At 34.2% G+C, this 27,866-nt stretch overlaps 1 protein-coding gene across 11 annotated transcripts; it reads right to left on the bottom strand.

Moving 5' to 3' along the window:
- Positions 1–1,087: 1,087 nt before the first annotated feature.
- LOC132637010 (formin-like protein 13) lies at positions 1,088–27,866 on the bottom strand. Of its 11 annotated transcripts, XM_060354144.1 has the most exons (22): positions 27,583–27,864; positions 24,904–25,604; positions 23,911–24,126; positions 23,637–23,820; positions 22,505–23,460; positions 22,302–22,432; positions 22,082–22,208; positions 21,076–21,147; positions 20,356–20,454; positions 20,233–20,274; positions 20,048–20,128; positions 19,909–19,959; positions 19,717–19,798; positions 18,967–19,061; positions 18,509–18,580; positions 18,307–18,423; positions 17,549–17,617; positions 17,382–17,448; positions 15,816–16,622; positions 15,549–15,721; positions 15,325–15,416; positions 13,745–14,188 (listed from the first exon to the last, which is right to left on the bottom strand). In XM_060354144.1, the coding sequence occupies exons 1-19, from the start codon at positions 27,653–27,655 to the stop codon at positions 16,489–16,491; spliced, it is 3,369 nt and encodes a 1,122-aa protein (XP_060210127.1). In that variant the 5' UTR covers positions 27,656–27,864; the 3' UTR covers positions 13,745–14,188; positions 15,325–15,416; positions 15,549–15,721; positions 15,816–16,488. The 11 variants fall into 11 exon arrangements, with proteins under 11 accessions (XP_060210120.1, XP_060210123.1, XP_060210124.1 ...); XM_060354137.1 differs by lacking the exon at positions 13,745–14,188 and adding an exon at positions 1,088–1,500 and having other exon boundaries at positions 22,302–23,460; XM_060354140.1 differs by lacking the exon at positions 13,745–14,188 and adding an exon at positions 1,088–1,469 and having other exon boundaries at positions 22,302–23,460.

The following is a 27,866-nucleotide window of genomic DNA, read 5'->3' as shown; positions in this document are numbered from 1 at the left end:
ATTGAGGTGATAATGTGGAGAGAAATGATCTACGTTAAAGGATCTACGTGATTTGCATAGGATGTGACCAAGGCTATTTCAGTATTACTTCTATTATTATAAATTTCTGAATCATATGAATATACACTTACAGTTACAGATACACATTACAGTTAACAATTACGAAAGTAGGATTTTCATTAACGGTTTAAAAAATAATAAAAGTAGATATATGCAGATAAGTTAAATAGAATTCGACATCTAATATATATAAAAAGATATTAGATTTATATATACAGTATAATTTTTCGATGAAGGAACATTCATAAGATAAATCCTTCTGAAAGAGATTACCCACCCCCATAATACAATATACATAGTGGTACACAAACTCACAAGCTACTTGTATTCAAATGGAAAACTTTGATTTGAGTTTTATTTGATCTTAAACTAGAATGATAGAATCATTGAGGAAACGAACGATTCAACTTTTTCGAATCAACATCAAAATGAAATTATTTTGCTTTATTATTCTTTTGTGTATCATGGCCTTCATGTCACACTTTAGTAAGTACCAGTACTGAAGAGCTTATTGGTGTGCATGATTGATTTCTGGTGAATAAAAATGAAAGAGAGAGAATAAATTATCTTTTTTTTCTTTCATTCTATTGCAACTTAAACCTCTTAATAAAAAACGCTACCTCTTTAAGAGCTTATTCAACACTGATTCAAATTATTCGAAAAAATGTAGGTGCTGCTGCTAAAGGATGAATTACACAAATAGGATTCTAGTGCAAATGTGCAATATACAGAATCCTATTTTATTTTCCTATACATGCCGACAATATGTACCAATATATTCTTCTGTTCCACAAAGATAAGGGTGCGGAGACTGTATTTGAATTTTCAGTGGAGATTAAAAAAAAAAAAAAAAAAAAAAAAAAAAAGGAAAAAGAAATTAAAGAAAGACATCCATTCATATTTGCTGCTTTAACTAAAGTGAAAAGTTGAAATATATCTCATTAATGTAGATAATATATATATATATATCTAAAGAAATTAGCACTACAAAATATTAAAATCAAGCACTGACTATGATGTTAGAAGATATAACTAATAATAAAGGTATAATTTTATTTCTTAATCGAGACACTAATTAAGTGTCATGTTCGTGTAACATAACAATCCGCTAGTAATATTATCCGCTTTGAATCTAAGCCCGCAATGCTTTAAAATGCATCATTAGGATCTAAAACATGTTTCCTTATATAACCAACATTTCGCCCGTGTTTTGCTGATGTGGAAATTTCCTAGCTGGGGTGTCACAAATTGATTGTAATTTCAACTCGAGGCTCCCTCTACACATCACCAACTGGGCCTCTCTATATATAGGCAAGATATTAATTGACCTTATCCAACAATTTCCCCCTCCTCCGGTACATGCCATGCTCATCATGTTATTCTTGACAATCAAACTCATGACATCGGTCCTGATGCGATACCACTGGTTAATATCATGCGCTGTCCATCATGTCAAAAGCTATATCAAATAAATTTTAAAAAAATATAATCTTTTTTTAAACTAAACTCATCAAGCAAATACTATGTCGGACCATAGTTCTGACATTTATCCGACCTATTCTTGCTTCTTGGTAGGCAGAATATTGACGTTACCCAAGACAACGGATACATTTCCATTTTGCCATTAAGCGGCTAAGGTGGAGTATACACGAAGACGGAGCGGAATCAGTATTTCTGCTGAGGGATTTAAAATATAAAAAAATAAATATACAAAAAAGTCTAAGAGAGTTCAACATCTACTCCATATATATAAAAAATAATTTTAATCTTATAAAAAAAAAAAAAATCTGCCACTGCATGAAGAGGTGTCCTTCCTAATTGACAGTTTTATTTTTATCTCTTTAACTTTTTCTGCCATGTGAATCCAGCAATCTAAATCAGTCACAGTGCTCTTGGATTTCTACAAAAGTTGTCTTCTTCCCTTCCACCGACACTTGCTATTTTTATTTTTTAATAAGAATATAAAATGATAAAGTTCATATTTACATTTAATCTTTCCTATATTAATTAATTTTTTCCTTACAAAAGATATACTACTATTTTATATTAATGTAGTACTTCTGGTCGTTTGAATGTCTAAGTGCGTGCTTACGTAACACCAAACACAACCCTTCACCTATTTTTAATTCTTTTACAAACAACCTTTTTCTCGGACCCCCACGCACCAAGCTCCTCTTTTCTTTCAAAAAGATATTTCATGTCCATAATATTTGTTTTTAATTGTCCATAATACTTTTTTTCATCAGTATGATCCCATATTAAACACAAACTAATATTAAAAACCAATATTAAAAAAAAAGTATAAGTCTCATATTAAACACAAACCAATTTTTTTTTTAAAAGGAAGAAAAAAAAAGTGGAATCCACTATTTCCAAAGTCACGGAAAAAAAAAATGAACCCCATATTAACAAAATCAAGCAATATAAAAAAAATGAATCTTATATTAAAAAAACAAATAATGTCAAAAAAAAAAGTGCATCCCATATTAAAAAATCAAACAATATTCATGTAATTTCCAAACTATCTCATTAAATCAATAATGATGGATTCATTGTCACATGCGTATCAACCCAATAGTGGGAGCAAATGAAATTATTGTACAACAAAAAACATAGACCCCATATTATTGCTTTTCTTAAAAAGTTTAAGTAGCTAAACCATACAATTTTCTTTCTTTTTTTATATTAGCCTGAGATGTAATCTAGATATTGAAATGTTGTATTTGCTATTCCACCATGTTATTTATTTGCTATGTTTACTAAAATAAATATACTTAAAATACTTATATTTTACTACTATATAGAAGAGCCGGTTTATAAGTAAGATCATCGTCCGTCCTTTGGTCCCATTTTTTTATTTAAGGGCAAAAAAATCCTTTGTGGTCCCACCCACTTTTTTATTTAAGGGCAAAAAATACATTTTATACTTTATATTACCAATTCTTCTAAAAAGTAGATAGAAATACTATATTATATTTCTATTTTTCTACTATATAGAAGCATCGGTTTACCCATGCTTCGTCTTCAGTCTCTTAAAAAAATAAAAAATAAGGTGGATCTCATACTAAAAACACCAAGCAATATTTTTTTTTAAAAGTGGACCCCGCCCTCTTCAAACTCATTAAAAAAAATGGACCCCACCCTCTCCAAACTCATTAAAAAAAAAAAGTAAACCCAATATTAAAAAAAAATGTGCACCCCGTATATTAAAAAATCAAACAATATTCATGTAATTCCCAAAGTATCCCCATCAAGTCAATAATAGTGGATTCATTGTTACATGCGTATCAACCCATTAGTGGGAGCAAATAAAATTATTGCACAGCAAAAAATATGGACCCCATATTATTGTTTTTCTTCAAAAGGTTAAGTAGCCAAATACATACAATTTCCTTTCTTTTCTTATATTAGCCTGATATCTAATCTAGATATTTAACTGTTGTATTTGCTATTTTGCCATGTCATTTATTTGTTATGTTTACTAAAATAAATATACTTAAAATATTTATATTTTAAAATAAGATAGAATTTAATTACTTTTTCATTTTTATTCTTACTCTAATAAATGTGAAAAGAGATTAATATCAAATGAAGATCAAATAATGAATAAGATAAATTAGTCAAATTATAATTCTAATTGAAGTTTCCTTAAAAACCATGCAAAAAACAACATGACAAATAAAATGAGCTAAACCGAGATTATTTACCAAAAATTAAAAAATAATATTTTTTCGTTTAAATAGAAAATTAATTTCTACTTTGTTTCATTTTAAAGATGTAAAATTAATTTAATAATTTGAATTAGAATTATCCAAATCAAAATTTGATAAAAAATAATAAGAATTTTACACCTCTAAATTAATTGAATTAAAATTGAAAGTATCAACTGGTGCTTAAATATTGCTATTGTTTTATCTCAAAGAAAGAAAAATAGTTTCCTTTTTAAACAAGTCTTCTCTTTTAAAAAGTATTAATAAATTTTTGCCTACTTTATATTCGTAGCAAACACGTATATAATAAAGTTTTAGATACGGAGCACAAACTATAATGTTATATTAATCGTGTTTTGAACATAGTATATATATATATATATATATATATTATCATTATCTAAATACAACTACATATATATAAATATACTATAATCCAAAGTGTTAGACCCGTGCGCAGCACGGGCATAGCCCATCTAGTGATTAAATATAGTTGGTTCATCATATCATCATCATCATCATCATATATTATTAAGAGAAAGTTGAATTACGAAAATATCCCTTAAAAGTTAAATGACCATTTTGACCCACCTTATAAGAGCTTTAACAACATATTTACCCTCTATCTAGAAATAAAATTACCTCCTATTAAATAATAGTAATAAATTTATTTGAATAAGTTAGATTTTAAATATTAGAGGGAAAAGGGTCAAAATATCCCTCTACTTTGGAAAAAAAGCTAAAAATATCCTCCGAACTTATTTTGGGTCAAAAATACCTCTCTCATCCTTAAAGTTTTCAAATATACCCCTGTCTTGACGGAAATTATCCCCCCAAATAACCCAAAATCCTTTTTTAAACCCGCTCCATTATTTAAACCCGACTCAACTAAATAATAACCCATAAGATCCCTTTATTCCCCCAATCCCCAAATAAGTTAGGAGGATATTTTTAGCCCCTTTTTCCAAAATAGAGAGGTATTTTTGACCCTAAGTTATGGGTTCAGTGAAGAGTTTTGGGCTAAAAACATCCCAACCTAACTTAAGTTACATCCTTGTGCTATAATAATGAGCAAAAAACATCCCTCATGTATCACAGAAGTTGTAATATTCATCCTTCCATTAGTTTTCTGTCAAGAAACTAACAGAGCTACAACCAAAACGTGTTGCAAGTACCCCCCCCCCCCCCCCCCCCCAAAAAAAAAAAAAATCCCACTGATCTTCTTCAGGCTTAAGTGGAGCTATAACTTCATAAACTGGACTTTTTTTTCATTCTGAATAGGCTAGAATTTGGGAAGAGAAACCATATACTTCAACTCTTCTAAACCATCATATTTTTTGTGATACCAAAGTTTTATTAAGGATTCCTAGAGGCAGGCCCATAGTTCAGGGATGTTTTTAGCCCAAAACTCTTCACTGAACGTATCAATTACAAAGGATTTAGCCAGATTCCTCCACCTACGCAAAAGAGTCCCACGCCTTCTATAAGCATTTATGTCTATACTGGTTAAGACATAAATAAATTGCTAATTAATTATATAATTCTAAGTAAGACCATCCAAGTACAACAAACTTAATCTATCTTGAGTTGGGAAAGTCGTGCAATTTAATTACTTCCAACCAAAAGATTTAACGTTTAGGAATTAAAATAAAATTGTCTAACATTATCTCTTAGTTATTATCATCCCAAAGTTCAATGAATCTTTAGCAAAGTATGCAGAATAGATGTGTATATATATATATAGGCTTTTGAGATAGCATTCACTGGTTAAGATAAGGGATTGATCTCAAGATATCAAGAGAGAGACAGAAAGAAAGAACCATTCGTCATAGTCCTTTTCTTTCCTTCGCAGAGGTTCTATAAAATTATGAAATTTGAAGACATCCGACTCATGCGAAACAAATCTCAGGAAAAAAAAAAATCAAAATCAACTAATATACAATCAAATGAAAATTGGAAAGTCAGTAGATTCAGAGCCTGTTTGGATGGGCTTATTTTAAACAGCTTATAAGCTGCTTTAAATAAACTAAGTCAAATGAGCCCAATTATTTTTTTAAGCTTATTTTAAGCACAAAATGACTTTAAGTTGGTTAGCCAAACACTCAGAAAAGCTGAAAACAGCTTATAAGCAACTTATAAGTCAATCCAAACGGGCTCTCAATATGAGGCTTCACATTTTGTGGTCTTTGAGGCCTTACAACAAATAGAGAGGGTGCCTCAAGGGCAAGCACCCATGTACTCTTGTTAATGTTCTCTCCCATTTGTTTTTCTTTTCACCAAGGCCGGCTGAATTGATTGTGTTCTCAACAAGATCTGTAATTTTTATAGGGGCAGGCAATCCTATTACCAGTTACAAATTGGAAAAGTAGTAAATACAGTCTATTTGTTTCCCAACTTTAATTGGTTTTCCTAACTAAGCACATAATCAAATAAACCCCTATTTGAAAAATCCTTGATTATTTCTTTTTAAAGCCCCTATTTGTCAGTTTTACTTTTTCGTTTCGCCTCATTATGTAGTGTAATAAGAATTGTTTTCGATTTATAAGAACATTGGAAATAAATAAATAAATAAATAAAAAATCTTGATTCTTCCTCAAGTACTTTTTTATTTTAATTTTGGACGGAAATTAGTGGTTCTTCAGGTAAATTAAAAGGCTCTCTGAATGACCTCTCTTTTCTTTCCCTGGCCGAATGAAGCAAAGATAATTGGGTATTGTTCAGTTGTTGAGATACTTACCCTCTGTTTGGATGGTTGTTTCCCGTGGTTCATTAATGTACAGTATGGGATGATACAGTATGGTGTTGTATTGTATTATACTGTATAAATGAAAACAATGTTTGAATAGACTGTATCGTTTGTTGTTGTTTAATAACATTTATATTGGGTATTGTTCAGTTGTTGAGATACTTATGAAAATCAAGGCAAGTTCTATAATTAGGGAAAACATTGAAAGGTAATAACCGGTTCCCACTTAGAGCTATTATGGTTATTTATTTATATATATTGACATAGGTGTTTTTGTTCAGAATTTAGAGTGTTTATTATATTAGTTCTATTTTTGGATTTTGGTAATCTCTTGTATCACATGTTATTTCCATTATTTTGACTTATTCATAACTGACTGTATTTGGTAATTTAGTTGTGTTCTCATTGTCGGCTAATGTCATGTGTATTAGAACTGCTCTTGATGTTTCAACAATGTAGTCATAAACCTTATGAAGATGTCACTATAGTCCTTGAATAGGTGCATCTTTCTTGTTTTATTTTCTCTTGTTTGTGGGTTGGGACAGATCGCGAGGGGAGTCGACCTTCCAGTTTGGGTACACTATGTTGATCAAATACGATCCATTGAATAATAAAGATCGAATTGCATTTTATTAATGCCTGTGAGTAGGATTATGTCTATAAAAAGAAATAATCAAGGATTTTTCAATTATTGGGGCTTATTTGAATTATGTGCTTAGTTAGGAAAATCAATTAAAGTTGAGAAACAAATAGACAGCATTTACTACTTTTCCAATTTGTAATCTAGTAACAGGATTGCCTGCCCCTATAAAAATTACAAATCTTGTTGAAAACACAATCAATTCAGCCGGCTTTGTTGAAAAGGAAAAAAAATATGGGAGAGAACATTAACAAGAGTACATGGGTGCTTGCCCTTGAGGCACCTTCTCTGTCTGTTGTAAGGTCTCAACGACCACAAAATGTGAAGCCTTATATTGAAGGTACTGACTTTTCAATTTTCATTTGATTGTATATTAGTTGATTTTTTATTTTTTTTTCCTAAGGTTTGTTTCACATGAGTCGGATGTCTTCAAAATCTCATGATTTTATAGAACCTCTACGAAGGAAAGAAAAGGACTGTGGCGAATGGTTCTCTCTTTCTTTCTTTCTCTCTTGATATCTAATCCATATAAGTAATACTATCCAAGTACAACAAACTTAATCCATCTTTAATTGGGAAGGTCGTGCAATTTAATTACTTCCAACCAAAAGATTGAACGTTTAGGAATTAAATAAAAGAGAGTTGCCAAATGGCCACACCAATTTGATCCAAATTTAGCTACATTTATGTAAAAATCACCATAACCTCTATTATATAATTTTAAATTAAGATAAACTTTGAGAAAAAAAGATAGAAATGACATTAAGTAAACATAAATTATTAAATAGTCATATGAATTTATTCCATTTGGGCCATTGTGGCCAAAATAGTGTGGCCAAAAGACCTTTTTGTAAATAAAATTGTCTACATTATCTCTTAGTTATTATCATCCAAAAATTCAATGAATCTTTAGCAAAGGATGCAGAATAGATGTGTATATATAGGCTTTAGAGATAGCAAAGAACGTGAAGGGATACAGGAATTGTGCTCAGTACACTCACCCTCAACCCTCAAATGGACACTACGTAACTTTATTGCATTGGAAAAGACTATAATATGACTATTCTATGGACAACTCTTGTTTTTTACCTCATGGATATATTTTTGAAGTCTATACGATGCAACATTTGCCCCCTTTTTTTTTTTTTCCAATGATTGAAACTTTGTGGTTAGCAACTTGAGCAAAAGCGAATCCAGAGTTTAAATGGGTATAACTTTTAAGGTTCTGGATATGGACCTATTATATCTTTAAAGTTATATGTTCATATCTATTATTTATTGAGATTTTAATGTATTTTACAAATAAATTTATGCTACGCGTCGAAAAAATTGAATTCATATGTACCCGGTACTGTAATGGTGGATCCGCCCCTAAACTTGGGGTTAGTAATATGTAATTATATTTACATAGTAGCTGGAAGTTAATTAACATTGATAATGTCTTAATTTGTTTGCTGGAGCTTTCATGAAGGAGGAATGGTTGAAGATTTAGAGAAGTGAACCATGAACGAGTTCTTTCTGTCTTCTTCCAAAATCAACTCCAGATTCTTTTCTATGTGCCTTCATAATTTTCTTTTGGTTATACTGAGTTATTGTACATCTTAATTGAAAATTTTGATAGTATTAGCTAGTTATTCCATATAGTAACTAATTTGTTTGGGATTTGTTAACTAAGAGAAACTTGTATTTTTTTTTTTAATCGTTAACTTCTACAACTTCTACAATATAATTTCTCTATATTTGGCTATCTTCATCCCTGTTTGCAGCGAAATAAACTAATTTTATATTTTCAAAATTTGATGTAGGAAAAAAGTCTGTCATATATAAATGCAAAGTATATTTTAGTTTTAATAGATCTCTCTACTTAGAGATTGGAAAAAGTAATACTCTATATCCTTTTTTGTTATGGCTTCTTCCTTTTTTTGAATTTGCTAAAGAGGATAAAAATCATTCTTTTTCGAAATTTTTACTTTTCAGATAATTTTTATTTAATAACTCTAAGTATAATTTTTAGTGTTATTTGTAAGTTCTAAAATTTTGTCCTTATTGATAGGCGCCCACATGCAACGCAATGTCCAAAACTAGTTAAATAAAATAACCGATCTGGTTAACTCTATCATCGTGCTCTGCAAAAGCTTAAACTCTCGTGAAACCAAAGCAAGTTTCCCTAAGCATTTTTGAATTCTGACATAACTCGAATTTTAAATTATTAATTTACAACGTGCCGATCTCTGAGAGACTAGGTTGAGAATTACGCTCGTTGTTATCGAGTCATAAACATATCTGGTTACTTATCTAAGAACCAGGGGCTATTTACAAATATAAAATTATATGAAACAGTTACTCGAACAGATCGAGTTGCACCATCAACTTTCAAGTAGATAAAAAGTTAAAATAAATATAATTATAAGGAAACTATAAATTTTATGTCAATATGATTCGTTTATTCCCCTATTGCCCCTCTCTTTTATTTTCCAAAATGATGGACGTAAATTAACGTTTTCAAACTATCATGTACGAATGTGCCTCATGGCAAGTGATACGTACAACAAATTTTAATGGTGGAGGCAAGATTTTTATTAAAGGGGAGTGAAAAATATAATTTATACTACTTTTTAAGAGAATTCAACATATAGTATATTTATGAGTCCGGAGCCTAAAGAGCATAAAAATACACGGTATAAACCAAAAGGTGGCTACCTTTTAATTATACACTAAAACGGGTATAACGTGGACTCCTTCACGTTATACCCCAAATTTTTTTGCATTGTCAGAGAATCACAGCAAAAATAAAAATAAAAAATATATTTAATGGTATAACGTGGACTGATCCACGTTATACAAATAATTTTGTATAACGTGGATCAGTCCACGCTTTACAAATATATGTTGTAAAACATGGACTGATCCACGTTGTATTACGTGGATCAATCCACGTTTTACAACATATATCTGTAAAACGTGGCACTGTCCACGACTCATAAAATTGTTGCCCTAATTTTTCTCCTTTCTCCTCCGCCTCTTCCTCCATCCTTTTGAAGTTACAAAATTTCTTCTTCGTCTCTGTCTCCTTCTCCTCCATTTATTTTCTTTTTAAACCCTACGTTACAGTCTAATTTTTGAAGCAACTTCTTTATCAAAATTTTTTTGTAGCTATCAAAATTAAAGTATTTTTTTAACTCATATAATATTGTATATTTATAGTAGATGCAGGATATCTGTTTGTCTTACATATCTTGATTGTTATTTTTTATTTGTGTTATTTTAATACCTATAAGATATCTGTTTGTCTTATTTGTGTTATTTTAATTTGAACTTAAAATACGATTGTTAGAAGCATTATTATATAAAAGGTCCGATTTGTTTAGTAACACTTTTGAAGAAATTTGTTGTTATGTTATTATTTTTGTGAATTGTTATATAAAAGATCTGAATAACTAATTGTTTTTCATTGTACCTTTAATGTGATATTTATATAGCCAGAAAAGTAAAACTTAATTGATGCCTCACTAGCCAAAAAAAAAAAAAAAAAACTTAAACTGTCATGATAATGCTTTATTATATGGGACCTAAGTCTAAGTGGGTGGACAATTATTTTGTCTATACCTTATAGGTATTAATGTGGCCCACTATCAGTGGTTTCTAAATAAGACGTATGGAAGTTGGCTTTATCTAGCCAGTGCATATTTGTTCTGCTAAAATTGGAATAATATATTTTTTTTAATATTAAGTTACTCCAAATAGCTTGATCTGGACTTCAATTTTTTTTCTAAGGTATGTAGCTTCCACAGGTATCCCTACATCCGGGGCCAGAAGTGTACGATGTGTTAACATTTCAGGAGAAGCATCGATCACAAGCTGTGTGGGATGGTGCCTTGAGAGGACCGACCGGATGCCTATTTTCACGCCGCGCGGATACCGAATTTTGGAAGCACGTGAGGCGTCATCCTCGCATCCTTGATTACTTTGGCCTGTGTGGATTTAGGGGAGTAGTAGAGGTAGGATGTGTATCATATGATTGGGCAGTCATCACTGCACTTATAGAGAGATGGCGTCCTGAGACGCACACCTTTCATCTGCGTACGGGTGAGGCGACCATCACATTACAAGATATTGAGCTCATGTTTGGCATGGTTGTTGATGGTAATTCCTTGAATGATGTTAATTCTAGAAATATAAGTATTGTTGGGTGGCAACAATTAATCCATGAGTTTATTGGTTAGGCACCCGGTCTGGATTATTTTAATGGTGTTAGTAGGTTAGAAGTAAATAAATTAATTGAATATATTAGAGGCTTAGATGACATTATAGATCAGACCCCAGAAATTGATGTTCAACAGCGGGTGAGGTTATACTTGCTATGGCTTTGTGGTGACACAATATTTCCGGATAAGTCCGGTGACTTACTTAATTTAGACTATTTGCTTGACATGCGTGACCTTAGAGCAATGAGTAGACAAGCTTGGAGAGCGGCCGCATTGTCAAATTTGTATACTTATTTATGTCGCGCTTCATTGAAGAAAGCCAAGGATGTGTGTGGATTCATTTCCTTACTGCAGATACGTGACCTTTAAAATTATATAATTTTATTTGGTTGTCCTATTTGATAGTTATAAGCTTTTTATTTATTTATTTTAAATTTTTAATATAGGTTTGCGGTTGGGAGCGAATTATACCGCCACCACCCAGGGCCCTTCAGCCACACACGGCTCTTGCACGAAAGTGGACTCATCGTAAAGCTCTAAAAAATGAGGCACGTGTTGTGCTACCCATATGTAGGGATGTATTGGACAACCTAACATATGGTCAGGTATTTTATCATAATTATGGTTGTTAATGGCGTTTTGATATAATAGTTACGCTTACGTGTAATTTATTTATTTTATTATCATGTAATTTTATATTCTTTCTATCGTAATTTGTGTGACAGCCTTATTCAGAGGCCATCATTAATGGACTTCCTGAGTAGTGTCGGCGTGGCCGTGCTATTTGAATGACGCAGGGTCCCCTTATTTGTGGGATCTATCGAGAGTGGCACATGGTAGACCGCATTCTAAGACAGTTTGGTAGGAAGCAACATAATCCGGGACCATGTGCTGAGATTGATCCTTTTCATTACAAGCGTGACAAGCGGTATGCTATAACAGTGGAGGATCAACAAAATTTTATACAAACAGACTTTCTTTGGGAAAATCGTCGACAAAGGGTAATTCTGGCCGAGTATGAAACTCAAGACCCAGAGTCATTATCAAAGTATTTTTGTTGGTATCGACGTCACACGCGCACTTTCATAGGAAATCTTGCACATAATGTGAATAGAGGATACCAACACATGGCAAGCAGGCATGAAGCACTGGTACGTACATTACATTTCATTAGATGTTTGATGTCTTTTTTTTAGGCTTTAGGACACATATAAAGACATCAAACATCTAATGGAATGTAATGTGCGTACCAGTGCCTCATGCCTGCCTGCCATGTGTTGGTATCCTCTATCCACATTATGCGCAGGATTTCCTATGAAAGTGCGCAAGTGACGTCGATACCAACAAAAATACTCTGATAATGACTCTGGGTCTTGAGTTTCATACTCGGCCAGATTTACCCTTTGTCGACGATTTTCCTAAAAAAAGTCCGTTTGTATAAAATTTTGTTGATCCTCCACTGTTATAGTATACCGCTTGTCACGCTTGTAATGAAAAGGATCAATCTCAGCACATGGTCCCAGATTATGTTGTTTCCTACCAAACTGTCTTAGAACGCGGTCTACCATGTGCCACTCTCGATAGATCCCACAAATAAGGGACCCTGCGCCATCCAAATAGCTCGGTCACGCCGACACTACTAAGGGAGTCCATTAATGATGGCCTCTGAATAAGGCTGCCACACAAACTACGACAGAAAGAATATAAAATTACATGATAATAAAATAAATAACTTACACATAAGCGTAATTATTATATCAAAACGCCATTAACAACCATAATTATGATAAAATACCTGACCATCTGTTAGGTTGTCCAATACATCCCTACATATGGGTAGCACAACACGTGCCTCATTTTCGCGAGTTTTACGATGAGTCCACTTTCGTGCAAGAGCCGTGTGTGGCTGAAGGGCCCTAGGTGGTGGCTGCATCGGTATAATTCGCTCCCAAGCCCAAACCTATATTAAAAATTTAAAATAAATAAATAAAAAGCTTATAACTATCAAATAGGACAACCAAATAAAATTATATAATTTTAAAAGTCACGTACCTGCAATAAGGAAATGAATCCACACACATTCTTGGCTTTCTTCAATGAAGCGCGACATAAACAAGTATACAAATATGACAATGCAGCCGCTCCCCAAGCTTGTCTACTCATTGCTCTAAGGTCACGCATGTCAAGCAAATAGTCTAAATTAAGTAAGTCACCAGACTTATCCGGAAATACCGTGCCGCCACAAAGCCATAGCAAGTACAACCTAACCCGCTGTTGCACATCAATTTCTGGGGTCTGATCTGTAATGTCATCTAAGCCTCTAATATATTCAATTAATTTATTTACTTCTAACCTACTAACACCATTAAAACAATCCAGACCGGGTGCCCAACCAGTAAACTCATGGATTAATTGTTGTCACCCAACAATACTTATATTTCTAGAATTAATCATTCAAGGGATTACCATCAACAACCATGCCAAACATGAGCTCAATATCTTATAATGTGATGGTCGCCTCACCCGTACGCAGATAAAAGGTGTGCGTCTCAGGACGCTATCTCTCTATAAGTGCAGTACTGACTGCCCAATTATATGATACACATCCTACCTCTACTACTCCCCTAAATCCACACAGGCCAAAGTAGTCAATGATGCGAGGATGAAAAGGATGACGCCTCTCGTGCTTCCAAAATTCGGTATCCGCGCGGCGTGAAAACAGGCATCCGGTCGGTCCTCTCAAGGCACCATCCCACACAGCTTGTGATCGATGCTTCTCCTGGAGTATTAACACATCGTACACTTCTGGCCCTGGATGTAGGGATACCTGTGGAAGCTACATACCTTAGAAAAAAAAATTGAAGTCCAGATCAAGCTATTTGGAGTAACTTACTATTAAAAAAAAATATTATTCCAATTTTAGCAGAACATATATGCACTGGCTAGATAAAGCCAACTTCCATACGCCTTATTTAGAAACCACTGATAGTGGACCACATTAATACCTATAAGGTATAGACAAAATAATTGTCCACCCACTTAGACTTAGGTCTCATATAATAAAGCATCATCATGATATTCAAGTATCTTTTTTTTGGGCTAATGAGGCATCAATTACGTTTTACTTTTCTGGCTATATAAATATCACATTAAAGGTACAATGAAAAACAATTAGTTATTCAGATCTTTTATATAACAATCCACAAAAATAATAACATAACAACAAATTTCTTCAAAAGTGCTACTAAACAAATCGGATCTTTTATATAATAATGCTTCTAACAATCGTATCTTAAGTTCAAATTAAAATAACACAAATAAGACAAACAGATATCTTATAGGTATTAAAATAACACAAATAAAAAATAACAATCAAGATATGTAAGACAAACAGATATCGTACATCTACTATAAATATACAATATTATATGAGTTAAAAAAAATACCTTAATTTAGATAGCTACAAAAAAAATTTGATGAAGAAGTTGCTCCAAAAATTAGACTGTAACGCAGGGTTTAAAAAGAAAATAAATGGAGGAGAAGGAGAAGGAGACGGAGACGAAGAAGAAATTTTGTAACTTCAAAAGGATGGAGGAAGAGGTGGAGGAGAAAGGAGAAAAATTAGGGCAACAATTTTATGAGTCGTGGACAGTGCCATGTTTTACAGATATATGTTGTATAACGTGGACCAGTCCACGTTATACCATTAAATATATATATATATATATATATATATTATTTTTGCTGGGATTCTCTGACAATGCAAAAAAAAATTTGGGGGTATAACGTGGAGGAGTCCACGTTATACCCATTTTGGTATATAATTAAAAGGCAGCCCCCTTTTAGTTTATACCGTGTATTTTTATGCCCTTTAGGCTCCGGACTCTATATTTATGTACATAAGAGAATTTTACCCTATCTATACATTGTAATTTTCACATGAAGGGGTGTCAATTAACTCACCTTGGACAAAAGTAGCTCCGCCACTCCGACAAATATGGATTGCTAGAAAAGGAACATGATCTAAACTGCAAATTATATTTACAAAGACATGCCTGGTGGCAAAGAAAATATTAAATTAATTAATTGAATCGTATGAAAACCTATGCAAATGGTAAAAAAATAAGTATATCAGAAAACAAACTCCTCCAAGAGAAGTGTATATGACTTCTCTAGTGAATACTTACGATTGACACACCTGAAGCAAGCGCAGAAATAGGAGGAATGGGCTCATCCGAACCCCCCTCGTTGGAAAAATTATATCGTATAGATAAAGTCAAATTTCATTTATGTATATATAGTAGATGACTGCCTCCACCACTGCTCAGAAGTTATCCCACTTGACAATTTCCGAGACATTCTGCAGAAACATTGAAAACAATTACTCCAACAAACAGGTGTTAGACAAAGGCCATTCAAAACAAAAAAAATAGAGCACCATCAGAAAATGTTACCTGTTAGAGAACTGTACAGTATACATCGCCAACTTTTCCATAAAAAAGAATGTCCACTTTTCCATTTCACATTTAGAACTGACTTCTCACTCCCAAGATCGAAGGGGGAGCTATACATGCGACATGCTATATAGAACAATTTCCAATACTTTCGCTTTGGAACTGTTAAGAAATAAACTTTGGGCCTAACTCAACCTCAAAAGTTAGCTGACCAATGCCGACAAACTAACAAAAATGTCTATCATCTACCCATTCATCATCAAGAACTGATATCTCACTCCCCAAATCTTCAATCATGGTGAAGCTTCACTACGATATAGAGCAACTTCCTTATGCTGAAATGAGTGAAAAAGCTCCCGGAGCTTGCTTCAGTCCATTGAAACGTATCAATGATGTCGGTTTCCAAGAGCATATGCTGATTGATATGATTTATGAATATATTTTTCTTTTCAATAACTGAGAAATCCGCTATCTCCAGCTCTGGGACTTGTTGGCTGACGGGCCTGTCCCTCTAATCTTCTCAAGTTAAATACTAGACTTGGCTCCCCAGCAGGACTCGAACTTGTGATATATGCCTACCACACATCTCGTGTTGTACTAGCTTTACCGTTGAACCAAAGCCCAGGGCTGATATATAACTACATTGATTTGCACTACCTGAACGCTCAAAGTTTCAAGTTTTCTTATTTGAAGCACTTGTCCTCTGCTTCTCCTTCTCTGCTTTCTTTCTCTCAAACTCCAGCTGCTTGCGATTATCCTCTAAGGCTTGATTGAACATTCTTTGGAAGCTCATTAATGTCGAGACAACTAGCGGGAAAAAAGTACAATAGAAGTAAGCTGAAGATCGAGGTAAGCTGAAGATCATCTCATTCAGAAGAAGAATTGTTTTAATAACCACAACTTAGAGAATGTTAGTATGACCAGATATAGCCATATGAAATTCTTAACAGCTATTGTATTGACATGCATGAATTTTTTCTAACAATTGTGAATATTGATATAAACAATAAAAGCATCAGATAGATGTATTAATGTGTCAAACATCTGAATCAAGTGCGCAGAACAAGTATAGAAAGGAAGAAGACCAAGTTTTTCTTATGACTAATAGCTTGTTTGGCCAAGTTTCTAAAAACTGCTTATTTTGAAAAGTGTTTCTTGTCACAAGTGTTTTTCGGAAAAGTATTTTTGAAGAGTAACAGGTTGTGTCTAACTAATCAATCTTAAAAACACTTATGCCAATATTATGCAGCAATTTATGCTTGGCTAAGGTTTCGAAAGAGTTTATGAGGAAAAGCTACTTTTTTCAACTTCTGAAAAATAAGTAGATTTCTGCTACTACTCAAAAGTACTTAAATTTTTCATAAAAGCATTGGCCAAACACCTCAACTCTCTGAAAAAAATAAGCACTTCGGTTTCCCAGAAGCTTGGCCAACAAGCTATGAGACATCTTGTAGTAGAACCAATCAACGTCTACAATTGACACAGGAGTACAATTGTAAAGAAGCTGCTCTCACTAACTGAAGAATAAAATTCATTAAGTGGCTGATTGCCTAAATTGAATATTACCTTGTTCAAATGGACAACGGGCTGGGTCTTCTCCAAAATAAATAATCAATGAATCCACGTTTTTGCCCTGTTACATGCAGCAGAAAAGGTACCAGGCCAGCAATAAATCAATATCGTCGAAATACTATAAGACCAAAAGAACCAGTGTCATAAAAGGTCAGACATACCACAGCAGAAAAAAGTTGAGCCAAGGAACTGACTTCGCCTTCGGCAGGGCTCAGAAACTCCTTCAGAGCCTGGCAAGTAGAAGATACACCAATTATGGGAACACAGGTGTTCTACAATATTTTTTCTTTAGTTATCCCGACAAAATATGTGCAGCTAATAAGGGAACATGAAAAAAATTATCAAATTATTATGCATATACTTGGGTGATTTGCAAGAGGTCCCAACGTTTCGTCTCAGAACCAAGCAATAATCTTATATTCACAAGGAAGCAACAGTATGCGTGAAACAAAACAAGCTTATCATGATTTGGATATTGAAATTCCCAAATCAATGAGGACCTTCTATTGCACCTGTACTCAGGGGCAGTAGCCTCCCTCGACATTGTCTCCTACTCGGTTGCAATAGTAAAAGTCTAATACTTGTCTCTCATGAGAGGGGGATAAAGGGTCGGGTGTGCAAGAGGTTGAGTGCGGGTGAGAAAGGGGAGAGGGCAGTGACTAAAGAGGGAAGTCGAATAGAGAGCAGGTCAGTGTCAAGCATGTCGGTTTCTACCCACATTCGGGAAAAAAACCATCTGTTCCATCTCGAGTTTTCATTAATGAGCCTCCATAATGAGGCAAAATTTCAGTTTTAAGTTGAGTGGTTCAACAGAAAGAAGCATTTATTCGTATTGCAGGTGCCCAGAAGAAAATATTAAAGAGTTTGTCAGCTTGCACAGAATCAGTATATTTGTGGATTAATTAAGCAGGTGGATTACCTTACAGAAATTCTCAGACATAAGTCCATCATTTTCTGACATGGACAGCTCTTTTACAACTTTCTCCATTCCTTTGCTAATCGCTTGCATTTCCTCTGCCAAATATTTCAGTTGAATCTGAAGAAAATTGCGATTAAGTCAGTAAGTGCCATCCATATCTCTAATAATTAACAATATCAGTAGTCAGTTCAAGTAAAGATACCTTCACTGCGGGTTCCAAGCTGGAAAGATCTTTAGAAAAATCGAGTAGTTCAGGCATTTTGTCAGCAAGGATCTAGCACAAAAAAAATCATAAAGCATTTTGTAAAAGATAATTATTACAAGCACAGTTAATTCAAATGCATTTTGCCAGGATAAGTCTTTAAAAGCTTTTAAGTTTTTTTCCTTTTTTTTTTTTTTTCCTCCTATGGTAGGTAGTTAAGACCTTAAATTATCATACTCATAGCCACATAAAGAAACCTCAAAGGATTTGCTTGCTAAGATCAAGTGTTAGAGGAAAAACAATATCAACAAGATGAAAAATCTGGCAGTATAACACACAAGGTGTCTTCTAGAGCATGAACAGTGCATTTGCACTCCACAGAAAACGCATGGAGAATTTGTAGATGTCATCATTCTGCTCTCATCAAGCTATTTACATTATAGAGTGAAGATCTTTACCTTGCAAAGATAATGCATGAGAGTCATATTTTTGTTCCATGAACGTGTGTCAGTTAGTTTAAGGAGGCTATCCAACTTGAAACCTGCAGCAGACCCTATAACAATAGCATCAAGACAAGCATGTGATTACAAAACAATGATAATTGCTCAAACAGAACATCAAAAATATATTAAAACTCCAGGTACCACGTCCATGAAGCAAAGACGCTACGAAAATTTTAAGAGCGGAAATGCAAATATAGATGAGAATAGCTGAGAAATCAATAGTCTTTAGCCCCATATAGTTCTACCAACAAGGACGTTTTCAATCTGTTGATCTCTTAATGGAGACGAGTTCTCAAATACTCGATACAATATTCCCGGGTCAACAAATGTCATCTTACTCTTAGATCTCAGAATTTTCCTAACAAAGAACCTTAAGGTATACACAGAGTTAGCTGGAGCAACACCGGCTTATCTTTTCTAGTAAGCTAGAAACCTGATTGGTACAACCTACATGGTGCTAACGCAAAGAACGAACGCCCGGAATGAGGATGAAAGTGGATTATTAAACAGTAGATACTCTCAATGCCGTTGTCCCGCTGTTTCCCTCGTGTGATATACTTTGTTACTTATAAACCAAACAAGTCCAGGTTTTTGCAAAAGAAACACTTCAACCCACTCCGCAAACCAAAATAAGAAAGCAATAGCATGTGATCAGGAAAATACGGTGAACAAAATAAGCTTCTACAAAAACAAATGTTAACCGACCTCTTGCAGTTCCCTGGTTGAGAGCATTTCCCAAATACAGAATTGTCTGTAGGATCCCTTTCAGTTTCGATGAACCTCTGATCTGAATTAGGACATGAAAGCAGATGAATCAACAGAAATATCAAGAAAGCATTTGCGAGTAATAAAAGATTAATGAAGAAGGAAGAAATAAAACAGAAGTAAGATATTTGCCTGATCAGTTACTGAATTCACAATATTCAGATTGTTCCTTAGGTCAGAAATCTGAAAAAATTTGAAAAAGAAAAATACACCTTCAGCAAGACGAAACACCAATTTCTAAAAGCGGGCAGCAGATGCACTGTCCTCTCACCTGGGATTGAAACTGAATCACATATGAGAAAACCCGTAGCTTGGACTCTATTCGTGGGACTTGTATCAGTTCCAACATAAACTGTTACAGAAAATAGTCACAGAAATATGTCAAGTATACAGGAAAGTCCCTGAAAGAGAAACTGATGTAGTACACCAAGATAAGATTAGATCAGAACGGGAGACCTGTTCGCATCTACCCAACTTCTCTTTTTCTCCTTTATAACCCTGCAACAGAAACATTGGATAAATAAGTTCGTCCACACATTTCGATATGCAATGAGTAATATATCTTATTGCATTTCTTACCTTGAGCGCTTCCACTTCCTCCTTCGTTGGGCAAAACTTAATCAGGTTCTCCACTTGATCGATATCTAATGCTGAATCTTCCAAAGCAAGCACCGAAGTCTATCGAAAATATCAAAGTGGAATAAGCCAGTTTTCCAACAACAGAGACATCACTCAGTTTTCAACAGGTTACATAGTTATGAATATTGTAGTGGACCGCTACCATTTTTTATGACACTGGGACCACTTGGTACTGGAACATGAATTTTGAATTTTGTCATTATATGTCAATGTCAATGGAGGTTAGAAGTATCCTTTTTTTTTTTCCCTGGTAAAGAGAGACAATAGGGAAGTAACAATATTTTAAGCACCTATTACATTCTTTCATTTGACACCATTAACACATTTCATATTGCGCTGACATCGCCAAACTTATTGAAACCACGAAGAAGGAAATAACGATTATTCAGGAAAACATGGCAGAGATGATTATGAATATATGGTTCATCCAGCTGTACTCAGACCTGATTTGATATGCTTTACTTTAGCCGAGGGTGTATTGGAAATAGCCTCTCTATCTTCACAAGGTAGGGGTAAGGCTGCGTACACACCACCCTCCCCAGACCCCACTTGTGGGATTACATTGGGTATGTTGTTTCTGTCGCTGTACTCAGAGAATACACCCCTACACTAAGTTATGCCAAAAAATAAGTCCAATATATGTGGATGAATTTTGCTTACCAGCATGTCATGCAGCGGTATCTTCACCTTAGAAAGCATAATTTCACAGTTATATGCCCGTCTATGATCAATCTACCCAAAAAAAAAAAAAAAAGGATTTAGGTAAATTATCACTCTTAAAAACTTTATCACAGTTCTGTCTTCTCTTCCCAGCTATTCCTGCCAGTAGCCTCCAGCCGTATTATACAAGCATCACGTAAGAGGAATTTATGAAATGTTACAAATTATGTAACAAGATTGCATTTAGATCGGTTGTTTAAAAACGTTAGGAAGCAAAATTATAAAATATAATTTCTCTAAACAGCAACACATCATTAAAAGAAAATCTCTAATACGAAACAACAAGATATTTTATTTATTGGTCGAGCATAGTAACTTAAAGGATCAGCAAATTGTTAGTTAATATAAGTGTGATATCCTGCAATACGTTAAGTGAATGAGAATGTTCTTATATACTAACATAAGAGGGATTTATATCAACTAGAGATAAAAACTGCGTTAAATACTAGTACACGACACATAAAACCTTATATACTAAGTGGAACTAAAAACATATAGCTATGGAATCTATACGAATATGATAAGTCAGTCTGTTCCTTTTTGGAAAAGACAACATTTGGTTAGCGGTTAGACTTGATGAAACCTCATTTACAAATTATACTTCCACAGCCCCTTATATATAATCACAATATCTTAAGCTAAAACCTCTCTGAAATGGAAAACATTTTAAGGAAAACATGAAATAGTGCATCACACGGGGATGGAACGAGCGAGATGCCTTAGGAAGACAACCAAGTAGAAGAGATTAAGTGATTTTGTTCATGAAGAGTATATATTAGTATTAAACTGGTCAAGAACTTCAAGCTTTTAGCTTATCAAAACAAACCAAAATTTAAGCTTTTAATGTTTATATCAAACCATGGAATGTTGCAAAGCGATTTGTAAAACAAATTTCAGGAAAACATTGTGTGCATTAAATAACAAATTCAGATAACAGAAAAGTCACCAGCTGCACTTTCTGAGTTTTCTGTCCAAATTTGGTCCTCGAATTCCCATTCCTTCCTGAACCGACTTGGTCTAAATTTTGAACTGAGAAGAGATGTACAAGTTCTGGCATATCAATCACTGATGACCTATAAAACAAAAACCCACAGAAGTAAATGAGACATTGTAGTTTGAAAAAAAGAGTTGAACACATAGCTGCATTAACAATATCAAAAACCTACTTGGAGGCATAGCTACATTTTTCAATTTCAGCCCAAAAGGTTCCTTGGACTGCTCTACTTATCTTTAACCAATGCAATGGCTTCAGCTTCTTTGTTGAATTGCTTCTTGAAGTCATAGTGCTAGACAACAGCTGTCGGTAATTTTTGTTAGGTGGAGGAGCAATAGGAGGGGGTGGAGATGGAGAAGCAGGCACATTATTCACCTTAGGAAAAGAAACCGGAGGAGGAGGAACGGAAGGAACACTCTTTGGGAGATTGTTATTATCCTTGAGAGATGAAACCAAGGGAGGAGGCGGAGGTACTGGTGGTACTGAATATAATTCTGTAGGCTTAGAAGCCTGTGAAGAAGGCAAAGGAGGTGGTGGAGGTGGACAGGGTCCTCCAGTTAAAGAAGAATTCTCCTTCACGGGCTGCCCAGGAAGTGGCGGAGGCGGAGGCGGAGGCGGTAGAATTCCACCTTTGGAATCTAATTTTTCCTTCAAAGGTGGAGGTGGAGGTGGTCCACTTATTGAGGAACAATTCTTGCTCAACACAGCGGTTGTAAGTAACAGGCATGGAGAAGAAGTAGGTGCTGGAGGTGGTGGCGGTGGCGGTGGCGGTGGCGGTGATGGTGATGACCCACTGCTGAAAGTTAAATTTTGCTTCAAAGGTGGTGTAGGAGGGGCTGGAGTTTGAGGAGTGGAAACAGAAGCAGAATTCTCCTCCGATATAGGGGCTGAATGTGGTAGAGGTGGTGATGACGGCAACATCCCACTCTTATTAATTAACTTTTCTTCTAAATGTTTGATATTGGATATGGGGATTGTTGGAGAAGAACTTCCAGAAGGGCAAGTTGGCAGAACAGGTTCCATTTTGGCGATTTTGTCATTCTCAAATGGAGTTGAAGGAATCTCAAGAGGAAGCGGAGATGTGTCAGGCTGAGATACTGTAGGCTGGGATGGAGAAGGTACAGTGACAATAACTTGATCATTTGCAGGTAAAGGTGGAGGCGAAGACGAAGGCGAAGTGAGAACATCCATCTTGAGCGGTCCAGTCTTGATTTCAGGTAGAGCGGAAACTTCTTTCTGCTTACCACATTCTCTTTCATGAAGTGAAGGATGTTCCACTGTTGTACGTTCATGAGGTGACACCGGCGATGATGTAGAAGAAGCACTAGATCCTACACTAAAACCAGTAGAAGTAAGCATTGGAAAAGAGATTGATGGCTGCAACTCTGATATTTTCATCTCAGTGTTTTTTCCAACAATTAGTAATTGAGCACTAGATTCTCCACTAGAGCCAATAGGAGAAGATTTTGAAAGAGCGATTGATTCTTGCAAGTAGGAATCATCTCACCTTCGGTTTCAACAAGCTGAAGCACATTCCCAGGAGCATCACCGTTTTGATTTAGCCAATCGGCACTGTTAAGGATTTCCTGAACTTTAGCAAATGCCTCCACTGGAAGGCCATCCTTCTTATCAAAAGAAGACAAATCAACAGGGACTACAGAAGCAGCAGCATCCATCTCCAAAAAAAGAACCTTCATCCGGTACATAATCGTAAACTGTTACACTTCTTGATTTAGTGAACATAAAGATAAGAAAAGTGCATCTAAGGAGAATAGTGATACCTCCAGTCTGAAGTCTTTTGGAAATTGATCCTTAGCATCCCACAGTGTGTCAATTTCATCACGGTTAAGTATCAGAATGTTTGACTTAATAAAAGATGTGTTAAACATGGTCCGAAACATCATTTCTTCCCGGTCATCGTGCAAGTTGATACATTCCAAGACAACATCACCTTGTATATGGCAATTGATATCAATCTTGACCAATTCACATTCTGCCTGCAACAACATGATAAATGCCTTGTCAATAGTTAAGCTGGACTCCAAATTGGTGATGTTTTCTGTTTTGAAATTTTAATTTGTTTCGATTACTTTATGATGGAAAAATTAAAGATATCTTGTGTTCTTTTCTTGAAAAACCCTTTTTTTATAGAGGTCATACACCATAAAAGATGGAAAAGAGTAGGATAGAAAGTCCATATGGATTCTGTAAAATGCATGCTCAAGCATTTCACATATTACAGTACCAAAGAAAACCAATTTCCACTCAAAAAAGCCCATAGAAGGAATTGTATGTAAATTAAATACTCAAATGGTCCAATTCACTCTAAATCAAATATCCCTATTCCATTAAATACCATGATAATCTGTAACCAGATGTCGCTCAAGGAATAGAGTGAAATCAATTACTAGTCAAAGGAAGATGTCAGAAGCTTCAGTAAATCAAATCGTTAGATAGTCGATCTCGATCCACTCTAAATCTTACATAACACCCGTATCATAGTCATCCTATCAAAGACAGCACATCCCACATCTCCTCACTTTATATGAATTTTATCCAAAGAGTTTGACAAGCCCATCATCAGAGCAAGCATGATTTTTCAAGTGAAGTTTGGGGGGAAAACTTTGTTTTGGTTAGGCTGAAGTTTCTGGACAATTTGAAGCATGTCCGGTTAAAAGGAATTTATAAAGACACCCCTTCTTTCACAAGGATAGAAAAAATCCTGAGATTGCAAAGAATAATTGAGATTTCTGAAGGAAATAAAAATATCTAACCTGCTTGTAATGACGAACAACATTATTTTTCTTTGGTGTTGAGAACAAATTTTTCGGAGATTGATCAGCAACTATTAATGGACCCTTCCCATAAATACGGAACATAGGCCGGCAACCACCCTCGCCATCAAAGTTAGGTATCATCCTAATAATGATGCAATCCAAAGTGAGTGCTCTATCCATGGGAGGCCATTGCATGTTCGCATTCCTCCTTGCTACATACTGTAAATATCTTAGTTGAGAAGGAATTGGATTTAGTGGTTGCAACAAGTACAAAAGCTCACGAGGAGCCTGCTTATAAATCATGTCTAAGGTCTTCTGTTCCCCGGTGAAATGTCGTCTATATATCAATAATGCAGCCAACATAAACGCCAAAACTGGCCAACCACCCCATTCACAGTGCATTAAGAGCACATTTTGCTGCCCAAGGGAAAGCCAACTTTCACTGGATCTAAGGAAATGGTTTATCATCTCCATTGAGACCAACGGGCATCCTTTGTAGTGTCGAGGGTAGTCCATTATGGTCACATAATGCTCAGATAGATCGTTTGCAATCCGGCTTTGTGACTCACCTTCCCGAAAATTGAAAGCCAAAATTGACACGTCAGGGTAATGATCCTTAAGTTGGCTAATTACACCAGCTACATAACCTTTGTAATTTTTTTCCTCCCAAACATCAGTAGTGAAGCATCTATCAAATACTGCAAATAACAACAGATGCAGCAATTATTAACTAAACTATTATGCAGCAGGCAAATATTTTATAATCATCTAATTTCATATCCGAATGAGTTCCCTCATATCCTACCATCTGAGCGCGCAAAAAAGAACCTAACAAATGATCACTTTTACAGTTTCCACATTTCCATAGTGAATTAGACAATCAAGTTAAAATATGCACATATATAGCCACATTAGCAACTTATAATTAGAATGCTTTCTACTCAAGGTAAAAGATCAATTTCTCAAATGTGGAGCTTTGGACAATTCAAAAATTGTCTTTCATACACTAAAAGTTCTTCCATGTAATTTACCACTATACAACAGGAAAAAAAAGTGAACTTGAACCGAATGAGTTCCTTCATATCCTACCATTTAAGCGCACCAAAAAAAGACCTAACAGATGATCACCTTTACAGTTTCCATTTCCATAGATATAGCAAAATTAGTAATTATTTATCTCCACACAACAAGCAAACAGTTAATAGGAAAAAAAATGCAAACAGAGACAAAAAAAATTAGACATTCAAGTAAAATCCGAACAAATTCAGCAAAATTAGACATTCAAGTTAAAAACCAAACAAATACAGCAAAATCAGACATTCAAGTTAAACTCTCAACAAATAAAGCAAAATTAGCAATTTCTATCTCCAAATTAATCAATTGGAGAAGTAGCAGTTATCTAGCTTGATCTCAACAAGCAAACAGTTAATAGAAGAAAAAGGACCTAAAAGATGATCACATTTACAGCAAAATTAGCAATTAATATCTCCAAAGAAATCAAATTTAGCAATTGGAGCAGCATTTAACTATTTATCTAGCTCGATCGCAACAATCAAACAGTAAACAGAGAAAGAAAAAAAAAAATCAAGTTAAAATCCGATCACATAAAGCAAAATTAGCAATTTATATCCCCAACTAAATCAAATTTAGCAATTGGATTAGTATTTATCTAGCTCACTCGCTACAAGCTAACATTAAACCAAAAAAAAAAAAAAAAAGGAGACGTAGCAAAATCCGAACAAATACAGCAAAATTAGCAATTAATAACTGATGACTTCCAGGTGACACTCTACCGCTGAGTTATATCCCTTCCCCGCCCCATCGAGAAATAGAACTGACTAATCCTAAGTCAAAGGAACGAGAAACTCAACGCCACTATTCTTGAACAACTTGGAGCCGAGCCTTCTCTAAAGTAAATCAAACTTAGCAATTGGAGTAGTATTTACTAATTATCTAGCTCAATCACAACAAGCAAATAGTTAATACAAAAAAAAAAAAAATGCAAACAGAGGAAAAAAAAAAGAGTAGTAAAATTAGACATTCAAGTTAAAATCCGAACAAATACAGCAAAACTAACAATTACCATCTCCAAATAAATTAATCTTATCAATTGAAGTAGTATTTAACTATTTATCTAGCTCAATCGCTACAAGCAAACAGTAAACAAGAGATTAGCAATTAATATCTCCAAATATATCAAAATTTAGGCATTCAACTCAAAATCCAAACAAATAAAGCAAAATTAACAATTTATATCTCCAAATAAATCAAATTTAGCAATTATCTAGCTCGATCACAACAAGCAAAGAGTAAACAGAAAAAAAAAATGCAAACAATTAAAAAGAATGAAAAATTAGACATTCAAGTCAAAATCCGAACAAATAAAGCAAAATTAGCAATTAATATCTCTAAATTAAATCAAATTTAGCAATTGTAATAGTATTTATCTAGCTAATCACAACAAGCAAACAGTTAATACAAAAAAATGCAAACAAAAAAAAAAGTAAAATTAGACATTCAATTAAAAATCTGAACAAATAAAGCAAAGTTAGCAATTAATATATCCAAATAAATCAAAATTTAGTAATTCAAGTAGCATTTATCTAGCTCGATCGCAACAAGCAAACAGTAAATATAAAAAAAATTGCAAAACATAAAAAAAAAAAAAAAACGAACCGTAAATTCTCTCGCTAATTTCCAATACTCCTTCAGGTGGTTTCCGATAAAACAATTTCCTAAACAACGCCATTTTTAATACTTACTGAAAAAAAAAAACAGAGATTCTTAATTTAATTCCTTTTAATTGACATATATATATATATATATATATATGTTTATTGCATCAATTTTTAGATAGTTATATATATAATTTGTGTATGTTTCTCTGTGAATTTGAATAGAAAATTTGGTTTGTTTTGATCGATTTTTTTTAGTATGTTATTTTTCTTTGTAAAGAAGAA

This window comes from Lycium barbarum, chromosome 4 (genome assembly GCF_019175385.1).
Source record: "Lycium barbarum isolate Lr01 chromosome 4, ASM1917538v2, whole genome shotgun sequence".
Lineage (NCBI taxonomy): Eukaryota > Viridiplantae > Streptophyta > Magnoliopsida > Solanales > Solanaceae > Lycium > Lycium barbarum.
Note: the sequence above shows the minus strand (reverse complement) of the source record. Positions and strands in the feature narration are given on the sequence as shown.

Coding starts and splice junctions, on each gene's coding strand:
- LOC132637010 (XM_060354137.1), bottom strand. CDS start 27,655: ATGGCGTTGTTTAGGAAATTGTTTTATCGGAAACCACCTGAAGGAGTA. Junction 21,148..22,081: donor AAACTCAGAAAGTGCAGCTG/GTGACTTTTCTG, acceptor TTTTTTGGGTAG/ATTGATCATAGACGGGCATA. Junction 18,424..18,508: donor GCTTGGAACCCGCAGTGAAG/GTATCTTTACTT, acceptor AATTTTCTTCAG/ATTCAACTGAAATATTTGGC.